We start from the raw sequence: 14,173 nt of genomic DNA, 5'->3' as shown, positions 1-14,173 counted from the left end.
ACATTCCTTATCTCTCTCTCTCTCTCTCTCTCTCTCTCTCTCTCTCTCTCTCTCTCTCTCTCTTTTTTTTTTTTTTTTTATGGTGTCTATGCAGCCTCTTGAATATGTCCAGAAGGGAACATGATGACTTTGGATGCCAGTTCTCGCGAAGACTGGCTGCAGAGTTCCCTTTCTGTTTCTGTCTCTATATCACATTTCCGTACTCTGTTGATAGGTTTTTCTCTTTCCTCTTGACATACGTCACAACCTTTCTTTTGCCTATTCCCAATGCATCACATGGGGGCTTATTTTGTTTTGGCAGATTTTTGTCATTCTCATATTGGCGACTTGCACAGCGATAGCATTGTCATGCTTTTAGCCTTGTCTGTCTTTAGCATTTTTTTTTTTCTTCTTCTATTATTTTTCTATTTTCATGTAAAATAGCTTAACTATTATCTTCCAACCAGCCCATTAATCTGAGCGGCTCATTGTCAATCTTTTTATACATCCATTCCCACTGTACCTTCCACCCAGAAGCCTGTAGAAGTTCCTGCGTCCCACTCTCAGGAAATCGAAATCCTATTGTTGGAATAGCCAGTAGATTTTCTTCGGATTTAGAAAGATTCTCCATCGTCAGTACAGGAACAGTAAAACGAGCCTGTCCTGGAGCTTCACGGGAAAGCATATTCGTTAGCTCCGTCAGGGCTCTATTATCTGCAGCAGGTTTCCCTGGCATGTAATCAAAAGACCGACGAAGCTTTGTTAGATCAGACTGCTGCTGCGGACGAAGAACCAGCGAGATGCTCTGCCGCCCATCATGGTCTTGAGTGGGCATATCCCCATCTTCTGGAACAACCGTAAACCGGAACCAATACCGATCATCCCATAGTGTCCATGGTGTATAGACAGGTGATGAAACATGAGAAAACGATGATGATAATGATGATGACGGAACAGGGACCTCAACTCGAAGAACAGGTGCTCGGTGGCGCATGAATGGTTGGCGGAAGAGAAGCCAGGTATTAACATTAGCATTAACGTTTGCGTTATTATATATAGTATCAGACGAAGTAGGCAGTGGTTTCCAGCGTAAAGGTTGAAACATGACACCGCCGACGGTAAACGATTGGCGGTTCATGTTCATGGTATAAAGAGCCGTCGAGAAGATACGATGAGTGAAGGGTTCGAAACTGCGGAGGGAGAAGTGGTTGTCTGGGTATGGGGAGATGAGTTCTGTGATGCGGCGGAGTGTCAAGGCTTGAATTTCTGCTGTTTTTTCCGTCGTGGAGGAGGATGAGAGGGAGGAGAGCTGTGCTGTTGTTGGGGAGGGTGGGAATTGGATAACCATCGACCCTGTATTGAGGTTGAGATTGAGGAGTTTACATGTCTCCAAGAGTCGATTCGAGAGGTCGTCTGAGTTTTTGAGGAGATTCTGGCTTGACTTTATTAGAGATAGAATCGATGGGCCTTGCAGGGCGAGTGGTAATTTGTTGGATGATAGGAGACTGCGGATGGCGTTTCGGGGGGTGAGAGTTGGGTCGAAATTGGTCGGGTCGGAGACGAAGGGGATTTGATTCTCGTGGCAGGTTGCGAGGAGATTAGCCTTGGGGAATGAGAGAAGTGGCCGACAGATTGATATTCCGCCTGTTGATACGGTTGTCTCTGGACGTATTGATGACGAGGATGAAGTATCCTGAACTTGAACCTCACCCTTATTGTTAATCTGCAGACTCGTCTTTCTACCCGGTAGCTTAACGGAAGATCCACTCTCAGATACCCCATAGAGACCATGACATTCAGGGATTCGAGCAACCCGGGGAATTCCCGCGAGCCCAGCACCGCGTGCTCCGGAAGAAAGCCTCCAGAGCGTAGTCTCAACATTATCATCTTGATGATGACCCATAAGCAGTGTCTCGATGCTATTATCTCGACATGCCCTGCCAATAGCCTGAAACCGCAATCTGCGCGCGTGTGTTTCAAACGCAGTCACTTTTGACGGCGTAGTGGTGGTTTGTGGCCATTCGAGCTCGAGGATTTGAGCCTTAACACCTGTTGCGTGTTATGTCAGTTCTGTTTCCGACATGGGTGTATTAAGAAAGAACAAACCGATATCAGAAAGCCATCCGGCAACGGTGTTTGCTTCTCGGCTGCTTTCCTCGCGGGCTTTATGATCCACCACAAAGGCCGTCACGCTCAGCCCATTCACCAGTTGGCTCTTTTCCAGCTGGCTGCACAGATATGCCAAGGCCATGGAATCTGCGCCTCCGCTAATGGCAAGTCCTATTTATATCGTTAGTTCTTATAGACAGCCCGAGCATATACTATATTAATAGTTTAAGATGGCAATACATACCCAGTCTGCGTGGAATGGAACATTCTGCTCTTCTCCGTCCTGCGACGGATAGCCGCGCCTCGGACCATGTTCGTGTGAAGTTCTCCAGGAATTGAGATACAGAAATTGCTTTTGCGCTGGACGATCGCAGAAGGCAATTTCCGGCCATTTATTTATGTCTGTGGCTGAGTGAGAATAGGAAAAAGGAAGTGGATTGGGAAAAGTTGGGATGCTAGATTGTTTGGAGGTGGAATTGCCAGGATATATTTTGGAAGTTCTTGGCGTTGGGGCACCTGACTAGTCAACGAAGATGATAGTCAGTGATACGGAATACTAGAAGTCGCCAGTGAAATGTATAAAGAGTCTATTGGATAGATTGATAATTGTTATACTGGAGGGATTGTCCCGATCCAATATGGTTACATATCTGACCAGCAACATCCCAAACTATGTACCAGAACCCATATTTCGATATGGCGTTCAATATAAACCAGGAAAATAATGTAACACAGAATAAAAACTCCTCAACACACAAAGCTGGATAGAAGATCCTCCGGCTAACAACGCATACACGAATTCGACAATGAAATCTGCCATATCAAAAGTTGTTGATGGACGGTGCAGCAGACCCTGGAGCAGGCGTGGAATGAATGCTTCCAGGCGGTGCAGGCCCAGTTCGACTATCCCCGTTGAGCAAGCCTCCTTGGTTAGGAACAGCTTCGCTGGGCTGGTTGCCTTCGTCGCCATCTTTCTCGTTCTTAGGCATCGGTATCTCTTTCTTGCCATTGGCCTTGTAGAGAAGAACCATGTCACCCGAGGATCGCCAGATGTGCGTACGAATTGTCGCCAGAGTCATGTTTGGTGGTATCAGCTGATTCCAAGTTAGCATACTTCGCATAAAAAAGTCTATGGAAGCGAAAACCTACCATATTTTGACAATACAAGTCCAGGTACTCTTCAGGTTTCATCGCGTCTTCCTCCGGCTCATCTGGATTGGGAGGATCGATTCGCTCTGTAATATAAGCCAATATTTTCTTTGCACGAAGCATGCGATTGGCATTCAACCGAGAATTATTAGTGTTTCCATTGTTGACAGGCCTGGGAAAACAGTCAGTTTACAGCCTCACAACCGGATAACATGATACATACCCATCTGGCTTCACAACAGGGGGCAGAAGATCGTCATACGGCTTCAATGTGAAAGCAATCTTGATTGGGTCCTTTTGAGGTGCTTGGTTCTGTAAAAAGAGTGGTCAGATAATAGTCCATCTATAACACCGGCGAATACTAACCTTCAGCAGCAGGTCCGCGAGCCATTGAGGAATCGACTTTTCCAGCTTATCGATTTCCTCATTGATACGACCGACGGTACCCCGGAAGAGATCGGAAGCCACAGCAGTGTCTCCCGATTCCTCCTGGATGAAAACAGCAGTCCGAGATGGTATGTTTAGCACTGGCGTCTCATTATCGGGACTCGGAGTAATAGCCGAGGTCAACTCCTGACCGGGATGCGCAGCAAGGAATTCATCATATTCGTGCCTGATTCGGTCGATGAAACCGCTGAGGTTGTTTTCATATACCTTGACTTCTTCCTTGGTGGAAGACTTGTCGGATTCTTCCACCTTTTGCTCCTCCTGGATCTGAGGCTTGGCCTCACTTGAAGTCCGACCAAGCTTCTTGGGGAAATCCATCCGGAACTTCTTGCCAAATAGGGACCCACTCCTCTTCTTCTCCTCTCTATCGTTGGGTTCGACCGGTGATTGGGGTAGAGCAGTTGGGGTCGTGTCTGCCGGGGATGTGGAGGTTTTGTCGTTATCTGAAGTTGTCAAATGTTGTGATCTCGAGGAGGAAAAGTAATCACTACTGGACTTATCCGAAAAGGAATTCCTCGTCATATCGGCAGGTGGCTTATCGGCCAAATGGTCGGAAGACTCTCCTTCTCCCGTTGTGAAAGGAGATGTACCCAGGTTGGTATTGTTCAACGAAGATGCTATAGTCCCGGGGGTATTGGCAAACCCAATCCCAAATCCTGGAGTAGTCGGACTACCATACGACTCGTTCCCAGGACGCGGAAAAGATGAATGTGGGCCGTGAGGTATCGGGATACCTAAGCTCCTTGGGACATCTGAAGACGGTATATCCATCGGTGCCGAGTGGCCGGCTGAATTTAGTCTGGCCAAATCTTCCGCTTTCGCAATGGCCGCCTCGCGATAGTGTCTATCACGTATGATTTCCTCTTCCACTAGAGGAGCAAAGAGCCAGCGCAAAATCCACTTGCCAAGATTCACTGTTGAATGGAATTAGCATAGAAAATGGAATGAGCTTTGGAGGAAAGCAGGCATACGTCTTTGGTCATCCCGGAGCTGTGACTGATCAGGCAGGTCTAGTTCATCAGCATATACTTCGGCATCGAAGCAGCGGTTGAGCTCCAAAATGACAGATAGTCGTCCAGTCCGAATATCAACCGTACACCAGTGGGCAATACTCTCGGTGGTGTTGATCTCGGACGCAACGTCATCTATATGGCGCTTGCCAAAGGACTGTATTTGGACGCACTGATATACAGTTAACAGGAATGACCAACCATATACGACTTCCATTCGGCATTTACCTTGAGAAGATCCCATAAAACAACTTCCCCAGCAGAGTCCTGTGTTAATGTGCGTTTCCTGTCGTTCAGCATGAAATGCTTGATCAACCCATGTTGACCTTCTATTGACTCTTCTGGCAATGACTGAACAGGCAGGGTAAGATCCAATTCATCCCCAATATCCGGTGAAGAAGCTTGCTGCTGGCCATTGGTGGCCGAGTCGAGCGAGATGTTCTCAGCTACTCGCGACTTGGGGAACGTTGATGTGCTTGTCAGCAACAGAATCGAATTATACGGGATTTTCTTCTTCGACTGGTCCTTTCGGGTTGGGGTCTTTTCAGCCGGCTCCGAGTCTGAACTAGACGGCCTTTCGTGCGCTTCTGACGGCGATTCGATTTCGGCAGTGGTGTCAATGTCATTCCAACGGTTTATACTCGACTTGGGAGTCGCCGTCCAGATGTGATCACCAGCCGCAACCACTTTAACCACGCCCTCGTTCTCTTGCAAAGCGGCAACACAAATTCCCTGCTCAATGTCCGGGGTGTTTCTCGTATCTGTCTTTGCCACGACACCGGACCGATCGCTGGAGTAAAAGACGGACAGTTGCGGGTGGTTTGAATAAAGTGACCAAACGCTATCGTTATGCATTGTAAGTGTGTGCATGCACCTTCCCGCCGTCAGGGACCAAATCTTGACCGTTTCGTCAGAGGAAGCCGTCATGATCGTATCTCCATCCCGATTGATCAGAATATCTCGGATATTATCCGTATGTCCAACAAACTTAGTGATCGGTTTTCCGGACTTGGGATCCCACAATCGAACAACACTCTCCGGACCACCACTAGCCAGAATGGAAGATACAGCTCCCAGCGCATAGACGGATCCTTTCGCGGTACGATCATCACCACAGGCATCGATCTTCAAAATATCCCCACCACCATTAAGATCCCATAGATAAAGCTTGTGGTCCAGACCACCCGACGCAACCCAATTCGAGTGGCTCCCGGGGGTGGCTAGAGACTTGACATAGTCCGCATGCTTGCCAATGGGGGCAGGCACCTCCGTAGACTCCGAGTGCGGTCTCCATAGTCGAACGGTAGTATCCGAGGAAGCAGAAACCAGCGCGGAGTTGTTCTGGGTCAAGACGATATCGTTAATCCAGTGGCTGTGAGCTTGGATCTGGTTCCTGAATGTAGTCGGACCAGGCTTCCTGGCCAAGCTTGAGGACGAGGGTATCGAAGCGGAAGAGAGCGGAAGGTTGAGATTCCACGAGCAGACGACTCCGTCGCGACCAGCAGAGTACCTTGGATAAATGAGTTAGACGGGGCTTATAATTGGGAATATTCCGGGCGCAGCATTGCAAGGGACACAATAATAAATAGACGCTCGCTCTGCTCACAAGATAGAATTGTCCGCATCGACGGTTAAGCCGTTGACACCCAAACGGTGGCCGCCTGGGGCATCAGGCGGAGGGAGCACTGGACGAGAAGAAACATATCGTTAGCGAAAAGAAAGCCCGGACAGCACCAAGGCAGAAGTCAAGAAGAATACTCACCATATGTGACCCTCTGATGACTTGGTTTGCGGGCCATGCAGCGTGGATGTATGGAAGGCGAGAAGAATTGCGGAGGTAACGGTTCACGATGCGGAGCTGATCCGCCTGGGCTCACACGGGCGGCCGATCGCAGATGGGAGAGGCTGGGGAGAACCAGGGGCCATGCGATCTAACAAGGACAGACAGAGGCAGAGGCGGGACGGAAGAGGAGAAATCAGTTCAACAAAGACAAGAAAGAGAAGAATGAGAGGGAGAAGATGGCGATGCAGATGGAGAAAGGGTGGGAGGAGTACGTCGATAAGAGGAGAAGGAGGAGGAGCACAAAAGCGGGCAAAGTCAATGAAGACGGACGGTCAACTGTCCAGCGACTTGGCTATTTCCACGGATGGGGGCTGATAATTGTATTATAAAATAATAATAAAAAGGATTATAATAACAAAAGTGTTACCTGATATTACGCACTATTTCTTCCGTGTTTATTATGTGGGACAGAATGGATTGTTTATTTTGTCGATTAATGCCTCAGGGACGGGATCTTGGTATAGATGACCACGAACAGTTGCTTATACCAATATACCAAATGGAGAAAATTAATATATTAATTGCAATTTCCTCCATTCAATATCAATCTCGGTTACACAGATTTCATTTCCCTTGAATGCAAACAACCACGACTACGGCTTCAAATACCCATGCTGATGTCATATAGGCTGATGTGCTACCATAGCGCTATGAGAACACTAACAAAGACAAAACATCTGATATAGCTGGAATAGCGCAGAATCACTGAGACAAGATTCTCCATCTAGGTACTAATCAATGATACCAAATGCGGGGTAGAGATCTGCTGTACGACATGGAATAATTCATCTGCATATAATATCGTCTTGCATGCCGACGCTAAGCTTTTATGATGCCCAGAAGGGCTTCTCAACACGAAGCAGGCAGGATGTTTCTGTACAAGCCAGTCTATTCGTAAATATACCATCTATCTATTACTATACATGCTATACATGCTTTTGATGCTTCAACCATAGCCCCACACCAATCTAGCAATCGATTCAATCTCTCATCACTCCGCATTCTGCGCATTGTGACTCTTGCCCTCGAGCGTATTCCACGCCCACTGGTAACTGCCCAGGAACACGGCCCCTCCGATTCCAATCCATGCCACTCGCGGTCCGATACCCCTCCAGAAAGCCCCAAAGCCTTCCTTGGCGATATCCTGCACCACCTCCTTCACCCGCACACGGCCACCGTCGCCCGAACCCCCATCCCCGCGTCGAGCCAGCATGACTCGTGTTTTGATCACGTCCAGCGGCGTGGTCAGTCCCGCCGAGATGGCACCAGCCACACTACCAAACATGGCACTCGTTGAGGCTGGCACTTGAGTCTGGTTCACGGGGGTGTCTGACCCCGCGGCATGCAGCATGCGCTTCGCATACGTTTCCTTCATCGACTCCCACATGGTAAACTGCAGAATCGTGAATGGGATCTCCCGGGCGATAGTGATGCCCGCACCGCGATACAGCTCCCGAATGACCTGACCGTAGCTTCTCTTGGAGCCAGTTGCTGCATCATGCAGAGACAAGATATCCTTGAGAGCTAGCAGACTCGATCCACCGAACAGACCCGCTTGTGCTCGCTGCTTGACCACCTCCGTCGGGACGCGGACGGCGCATGCGGCGACCTCGCCCATCGAAGAGGCGAGGGAGTGGGTGAGGAAGATGTGTGCCCGGGATGGCGTTTCCGACGAGGATGGATGGGGCAGAAGAGAGCGTTTCACGCCGTCGTAGACAATGAAGAACGAGGCGGCCGACGGGGCGGAACCGAAGAGGACGGAAGGGAGTCCGGCATAGATACCTCGGATGGTCTGCCGGAGGGATAGTTTTGGGGATGGAGCCGACGGGCCATGGCTGCGAGCTTTCTGAAGGCGAGTTTTGATCGTGTCCAGGGGGTACAGAGAACAGTCGACAGTGAGACCAGCCACTGCACCGGACTGGAGTGGGGAAAGAGATCAATCAATCAGTCAAGACACAGAGGATGGACAATAAGCGGTGGCGCTCATGCTGGACAGAGACTTGGACAATGGGTTCATCGGCGTACAAGCAAAGATCTGGTCCACAAGCCGACCGCTGGCTCTGTTTCTGGTCGCTCGACCATTGTGGAGGATATGAAAGAGTCCGAGGTTGTCGCGTGCGTGAGGTTGCAAAGGTTCTACCAGCTGGGCTCGAGAATAATAATAAAAAAAGTAGAATAGGAATTGAGTTACAGATCAACCAGGACCATCAAAAACCAAAGAGTCCTGGGGTTGTTTTCCGGGCGAGGAGGCAGAGGGCAGGTCGTTGAGTTGACCGTCGGAAGATGAAGCCGTTGTCGAAGGGCAAAATGAGCTCCGATAATCGCAGGGTTTGGCGTCACTCTAAAGTCCGCAATCTCCGCATCGGCCCACGTCAAGACAAGACAGGATAGGTTGATAGCAGAGAATCAGTATGTCAATTTATAAGTTACCATTTATTTATAATATCTACCTAACCATTTGCCTTGATGGATACAATTAGGGACAGGCATAAAGAATGAACAGTCACAGAGAAATAAAGGCCCTTGTAGAGAACCAAATGCACGACATTAACCACCCAGGAGAAAAAAGGAGAAAACCAACAGGAACAAGCCCTGGGGAACAGAAAGCAGATGGAAGACAAAAAAACAACAAGTCTAGCAGCCAAACCTCTATGATGGAAGCCGGATAACCTGCTTCAACAATTCAGCCCCGTCCGAAGAGCGACCACAACGCCATGAAAAGTATCAGAGAAAAGCACAAACAACCCTCAGGGCCTCTTTCCAACCTGGCAATAAGAAGGAAAATATAATCAAAACAGTCAAGCTGGCAGGAAAGGAGGGGAAAGAACAGATAAAGAGAGCAGCATTCACCTTATGGATATATCAGACCATACAGAGGGTAGGAAATGGACAAGAGACGAAACAGACACGGTAGAACACCACCCAACAGACAAGGAAACGAGTCAATCTACATATTGTCGAATGGATTAGCGTAATAGGGAATCAAGGACAATGAACCAAAAAATAAAAAACAAGGGAGCAAAAACAATGCAGGGAAGAAGTTATTTTTCTTGACATCGAATGAAACCTATAGACACGGAACTGCACTGCTAAGATCATTTGGCCTTGCTTTTGGTGGCCGGCGGAGCGGAAGAGGAAGGAGGTTCGAGGATGTGGCCATGACCGGGGGCTTTGATGATCTGACCGGATCCCTCCTGTTGGCAGGCCTTGATATTGCGCACCCATTCGTCGGTCAAAACATCGTCAAGGGTCGCCCGGTGTCTCACGGCTACTTTGAGCATTCGTCCGATGATGTATCGACTTTCGCGAGGCAGGATACGAAGAAGACGCCAAGGTCCCTTGATGACTTCTTGGCGTTGGCCTGATGACTGTGTGGAGGGTGGAAGAGGAGGCGCCTCTTTGCTAGTTGTGCGAGTAGGTTTATTATGATTATTGCTGTTACTGGTGGTCTTGACTTGGGTATTTTCAGGGGGGCGGTTCTCCTCGCGAGTGGATTCGGATCCGGATGCATTCGACTGACCCGACCGCTCGGGTGAACCATTCTCGCGTTTGCTTTCTTGACCAGCAGAATGAAGGTCTGCGCTGGACTTGGGCCGGTGACGCTTGGAATCGGCCTCTGGCACAGGTGTGCCCGGTGTAGGGGTTGCCACGAATAGTCGGTAGGAATTATCAGTGACTCGAGGTTGCTTCCAGGGGAATCGTCGCAAAGTCATGCAGCAAAAGATGATTGCCAGCGACCAGATATCTGTGGGGCGTGGGTCGTAGCGTTTTTCATCGTACACCTCCGGGGCTAGATATGGGTCCGAACCGACAATGCCTGAAAAGAGCGAGCTATGTTAGCATGATTGGATTTGGAGAAAGCAATTGATAGTTCACGTACCTGAAGCAGGAACAATGTCGTTCTCAAATGGATAACGGAAAACAACCGCACTTCCGAAATCAATGAGTTTCATGATTCCATGCTCATTGACGACAACATTGTCCAATTTCAAATCCCGATGAGCCAGACCCATTCCATGCAGATAGGCCACTCCGCTGAGGATCTGTTTAAATGCGCAGGCAATCTCATCCTTGACCATCTTTCCTGTCATAACGATGGCGAAGAGATCATAGGGAGCGTACTCCATGACCTCGTACCAGTGACTTCCCTCTTGGATGATATCAAGCGTTTCGATGATGTTTCCGTGATGGAGAGTGGATCCGATGCAGAATTCAGCAGTCACCTTCTTGGAGTACTCCTTCAGGGTCTCCCAAGAATGACGGTCTCTGAACTGCTTCACCGCAAAGGTAACACCGTCACTGTTGCGCTTCAGCAGGCGGACTGAACCGCCGGCTCCCGATCCCAGGACTTTGCCAAGCTTTCCGTACTTGGAGTTCAAACCATGGTCGTCGGCAAATGGGACATTGTCGGGAGCCATCTGATACGGGGTGTTCTTTCCGGAAGATCGGCTGGACTTCTTGGGCAGCGATGAGGGCGATTCTCCCCTCTTATGCTTGTGGCCGATCTTAAAGAATCGCTTGAGCTCGGCCATATGGCCATGGTGTTTACCACCAGAATCCTCCTTCCGCAGATCTTTCTTGCCACCGAAGATAGGACCCCGCTTGTCGCTCGATTTGAGATCCCCTGCACTGGCTGAGCGGGGGGTTGTGGGACGAACGAATGACGATGAAGGCGGTCCTCGGCGCTTCATATCACGGCCTCCAAATATAAACCTTTGGTCAATCTGCGAGAGATTCTTGGATTGCGGGGGGCGTCTGCTGCGCGCATACGGATCATTAGGTTCACCGATAGGCGTGATGGCGCCGGGAGGAGTGTAGCTTTCGGTCTCGGTGCTTGGAGTGGCCGGGGGGCTCTCTTCGTGAGCACCTCTATCCGCCGCAGGACCAAGGAAAAATTGGGCTCGATGTTTTGACGTAGGTTGCGATTTAGTCGAAGTTCGCGAGGCATCACCCAATTGATCTGTTGACGAAGGCCGTGAGGTCGGAGCACTCTGGGGCACGCCGTTCTTGTCGGTAACCGGGGGAGAGGTCTCGGGTGTCATGGCAGTCGACTGCCCGGAGCTTCGTTTTTCGGCGGCATTCAGGGCCGTGGCGATGTCGTTGGATTTGGTTTCGCGCGAATGCGTCGCGGCTGGCGTGAGAGGAGGGGATTGCATCGCGGAAACCGGCGGGGAAGGATGGGGGGACACTCCAAAGGATCCATTTGTTTCGCGACCACTGCGGTCGCTCGAGTCTCGAGATGCAACCTGTGAGAGACACACCATGGTTAGCCCATGTTCATTCTATATCTGCCAAGGGAATTGAGTGCATGTGAGGAGAGGCATGTGATATATCCGAGTGGACCATCATATCAACCGTCAAGCACAGCACACGAATGAGCGCCCCAGAATGAACAGACTACACCACCAACCGGCCGATCGGTCGCATACGTACCCTAGATGAAGGAAGAGAGACGGGGTCGAAGGAGAAATTACGGAGTCTCGACTCCTGCAATTGGGAGCTTTGCAGGCTCGCAGCCAGCGACCGTAACTCATCCTCGGGCAGACGGCCTTGACTGGGCTGTTCGGGCGTGGGAGACGAGCCGGAAGCAGACGGTTCGATCTCCTCGGTGATGGAAGAAAAGCGGACCTGGCCGGGTTGTGATTTGGACTTGGAGTCGGGGTCCGCAGACTCCGTGTTCTGATCCGTCTGCATCTGGACGGGTTTCTGTGTTGCCTGGGCTGTTGACGGGCCGGTACGAGATTAGAAGGAGACCCAGGATTTAAGAGAAAAGGAAAAGAAAAAGAAAAAGTGATAAGGAGATAATATGCGAACCTGAATCCATGTTCTGTTTCGAAAAGGCCGAATCGGTAGCTTCAGACGTCATAGTCGACAAAAAACCAGCACTGAGACGTTGTGGGACACATGCCCCTCCACGGATGGATTCGATCTCCTGCCAGATAAATTGGATGAGATTAATTAATTATTTTGGGGGGCTTTTTGTTTTTCGCAGTTTATATATGCCCAACGAGATTTGCGGATGAGGAGAGGAGCATGGAACGGTGCTGCACGGATTGACGGTCAAATGGCGGAGCAAATCCTTCTGTCAGGCTAGGGTTACTCAGGAAAGAGCCTTTGAGGATGCTTGACGGGCCGAGGAGAATCACCGAGTGGGAGAATGGATTGAGGAGGAGAAGAGCAGAGGAGATGAGGAGGAGAGAGAAGGGAGAAGATACGAAGAGGAGAAGGTTTACAAGAGAGAGAGGAGAAGAAGAAGAGGAAGAAGAGAGGGAAGCAAAGACTCCGTGGAAATGGCGGCAATAGCAAGAGGGGAGAGTTGGAGAGTGGAGAGGAGAGGAAGAGTGAGTAAGAAGAAAAAAAAGACGATATGCAGCAGAAGTCGAGGCAGGATCTCCAACGACCTCAACTAGTCAATCATAGTAAGAATAATTGTCTTGTATCTGTCTGTCTAGTAGTAGTGGGGGATGGCGATGAACAACCTCAAGAGGGGGGGAAAGGAAGAAATGGATGATGATGGCGTTTTGCCCGTGCTCCCACTGGACCTTGGCGGTGGTTCGGAATCTCGCGGAGAGTTCTGTTTCCTTTCTTTCTTTCTGAGTTCTGTGGTCGACACATGCGCCGAAGACTGGACGAGAAATAACTTGATACTTCTGGTTCTTCTGTCCCTGCATTTGAGGCCGAAGAGTCATCTGGACAGCAGTGCCGTCTTCCGTGCCAGCGCGGTATCCGCGAACAGGCCAACAACAGGGCCGCAGCAACGCCCGATCCGTGCCAGCGCAGTCTAGGCGTTGCTGCATCTTCCCCGCTAGATTTTTCCAGACGTTCCAGATTTTCCAGATTCTTCCATCATTATGTTCTTCTTATCATCTGATTCTCATTCTCATGATAATAATATAAAGATGTCTACACGAACACTGTATATACGGCTCTGACTACAGACTATACAAGTGGGTCAGATCTCGCTGCGATCAGAATTGCCCAACTAGGAAAGTCTGCCTCGAATCGGGTTAGTTGCTGTTTTGGTCGTCCAAACAGGGACGGGATGATTCATCGCTTCATCCTCTCTTCTCCAGCTTCATTTCATCTCCTTCTTCATCATCAAGGGAACAGGGAATGTGGGGAAATGCTCCACTAGTCCCAATATATAGCTCAATCTCATCAGCTGTCATATAGGAGGAGATGATGCTTACCCCTTCTGGCTTCTCCAGACTCCTGCCAAGCGGTCGATTATTGACTGCATTGCGTCGCCCTCATATTTGCCAAGCGGATCTCCCTATGTACGAGGTCGATTGGATTTCAATAGATATGCCATTTCCTCCTGTCATCCCATACTTTATCAACTGCCTAAATTCCATCGTCATCATCTTATCCCTTGCTCGAGATACATCCTAGGTCTGCCTATCATACTGACCATGGGAGAGTTTATCAGAAATAAACACCTGTAGGAACGATAATTGCTTCAGGGCAACAATGTCAACTGATTATCCTGATACTGCCAAGCCCGTAGACATTGAGTAACAACGCTCTCTAGCATGCAATCCCTATAATACAAAATATGACCAAGACATATCCCCTTATAACGCCGGTGTCATGACCAAAGACTGTAGCAGTGGCAATATACAATACACTTCCAATC

At 49.5% G+C, this 14,173-nt stretch overlaps 2 protein-coding genes across 2 annotated transcripts; both read right to left on the bottom strand.

The window, feature by feature from the left end:
• Positions 1-14: 14 nt before the first annotated feature.
• Positions 15-2,658, bottom strand: ASPWEDRAFT_67489 (tRNA lysidine(34) synthetase). Its single transcript, XM_040838915.1, has 3 exons — positions 2,333-2,658; positions 2,086-2,259; positions 15-2,028 (listed from the first exon to the last, which is right to left on the bottom strand). The coding sequence occupies exons 1-3, from the start codon at positions 2,478-2,480 to the stop codon at positions 425-427; spliced, it is 1,926 nt and encodes a 641-aa protein (XP_040690906.1). The 5' UTR covers positions 2,481-2,658; the 3' UTR covers positions 15-424.
• Positions 2,659-2,909: 251 nt separating this feature from the next.
• On the bottom strand, positions 2,910-12,231 carry ASPWEDRAFT_50484 (uncharacterized protein; the record flags this gene model as incomplete). The annotated part of the gene is made up of 12 exons (XM_040837449.1): positions 2,910-3,182; positions 3,238-3,409; positions 3,461-3,549; positions 3,604-4,598; positions 4,656-4,866; positions 4,923-6,204; positions 6,301-6,379; positions 7,555-8,455; positions 9,125-9,129; positions 9,701-10,354; positions 10,418-11,783; positions 11,971-12,231. 12 exons carry the CDS (start codon positions 12,229-12,231, stop codon positions 2,910-2,912), a joined length of 6,288 nt encoding a protein of 2,095 aa, XP_040690905.1.
• Positions 12,232-14,173: the final 1,942 nt, after the last annotated feature.

The sequence above is a fragment of the Aspergillus wentii genome (assembly GCF_001890725.1).
Source record: "Aspergillus wentii DTO 134E9 unplaced genomic scaffold ASPWEscaffold_3, whole genome shotgun sequence".
NCBI lineage: Eukaryota > Fungi > Ascomycota > Eurotiomycetes > Eurotiales > Aspergillaceae > Aspergillus > Aspergillus wentii.
Note: the sequence above shows the minus strand (reverse complement) of the source record. Positions and strands in the feature narration are given on the sequence as shown.

Bases quoted from the DNA above. Each gene is read 5' to 3' on its own strand.
- ASPWEDRAFT_67489 (XM_040838915.1), bottom strand. From the start codon at position 2,480: ATGGCCGGAAATTGCCTTCTGCGATCGTCCAGCGCAAAAGCAATTTCT. The intron at 2,260-2,332 runs GTATGTATTGCC...CGATATAAATAG, and splicing joins TTCCATTCCACGCAGACTGG to GACTTGCCATTAGCGGAGGC. The intron at 2,029-2,085 runs GTTTGTTCTTTC...AACACGCAACAG, and splicing joins CGGATGGCTTTCTGATATCG to GTGTTAAGGCTCAAATCCTC.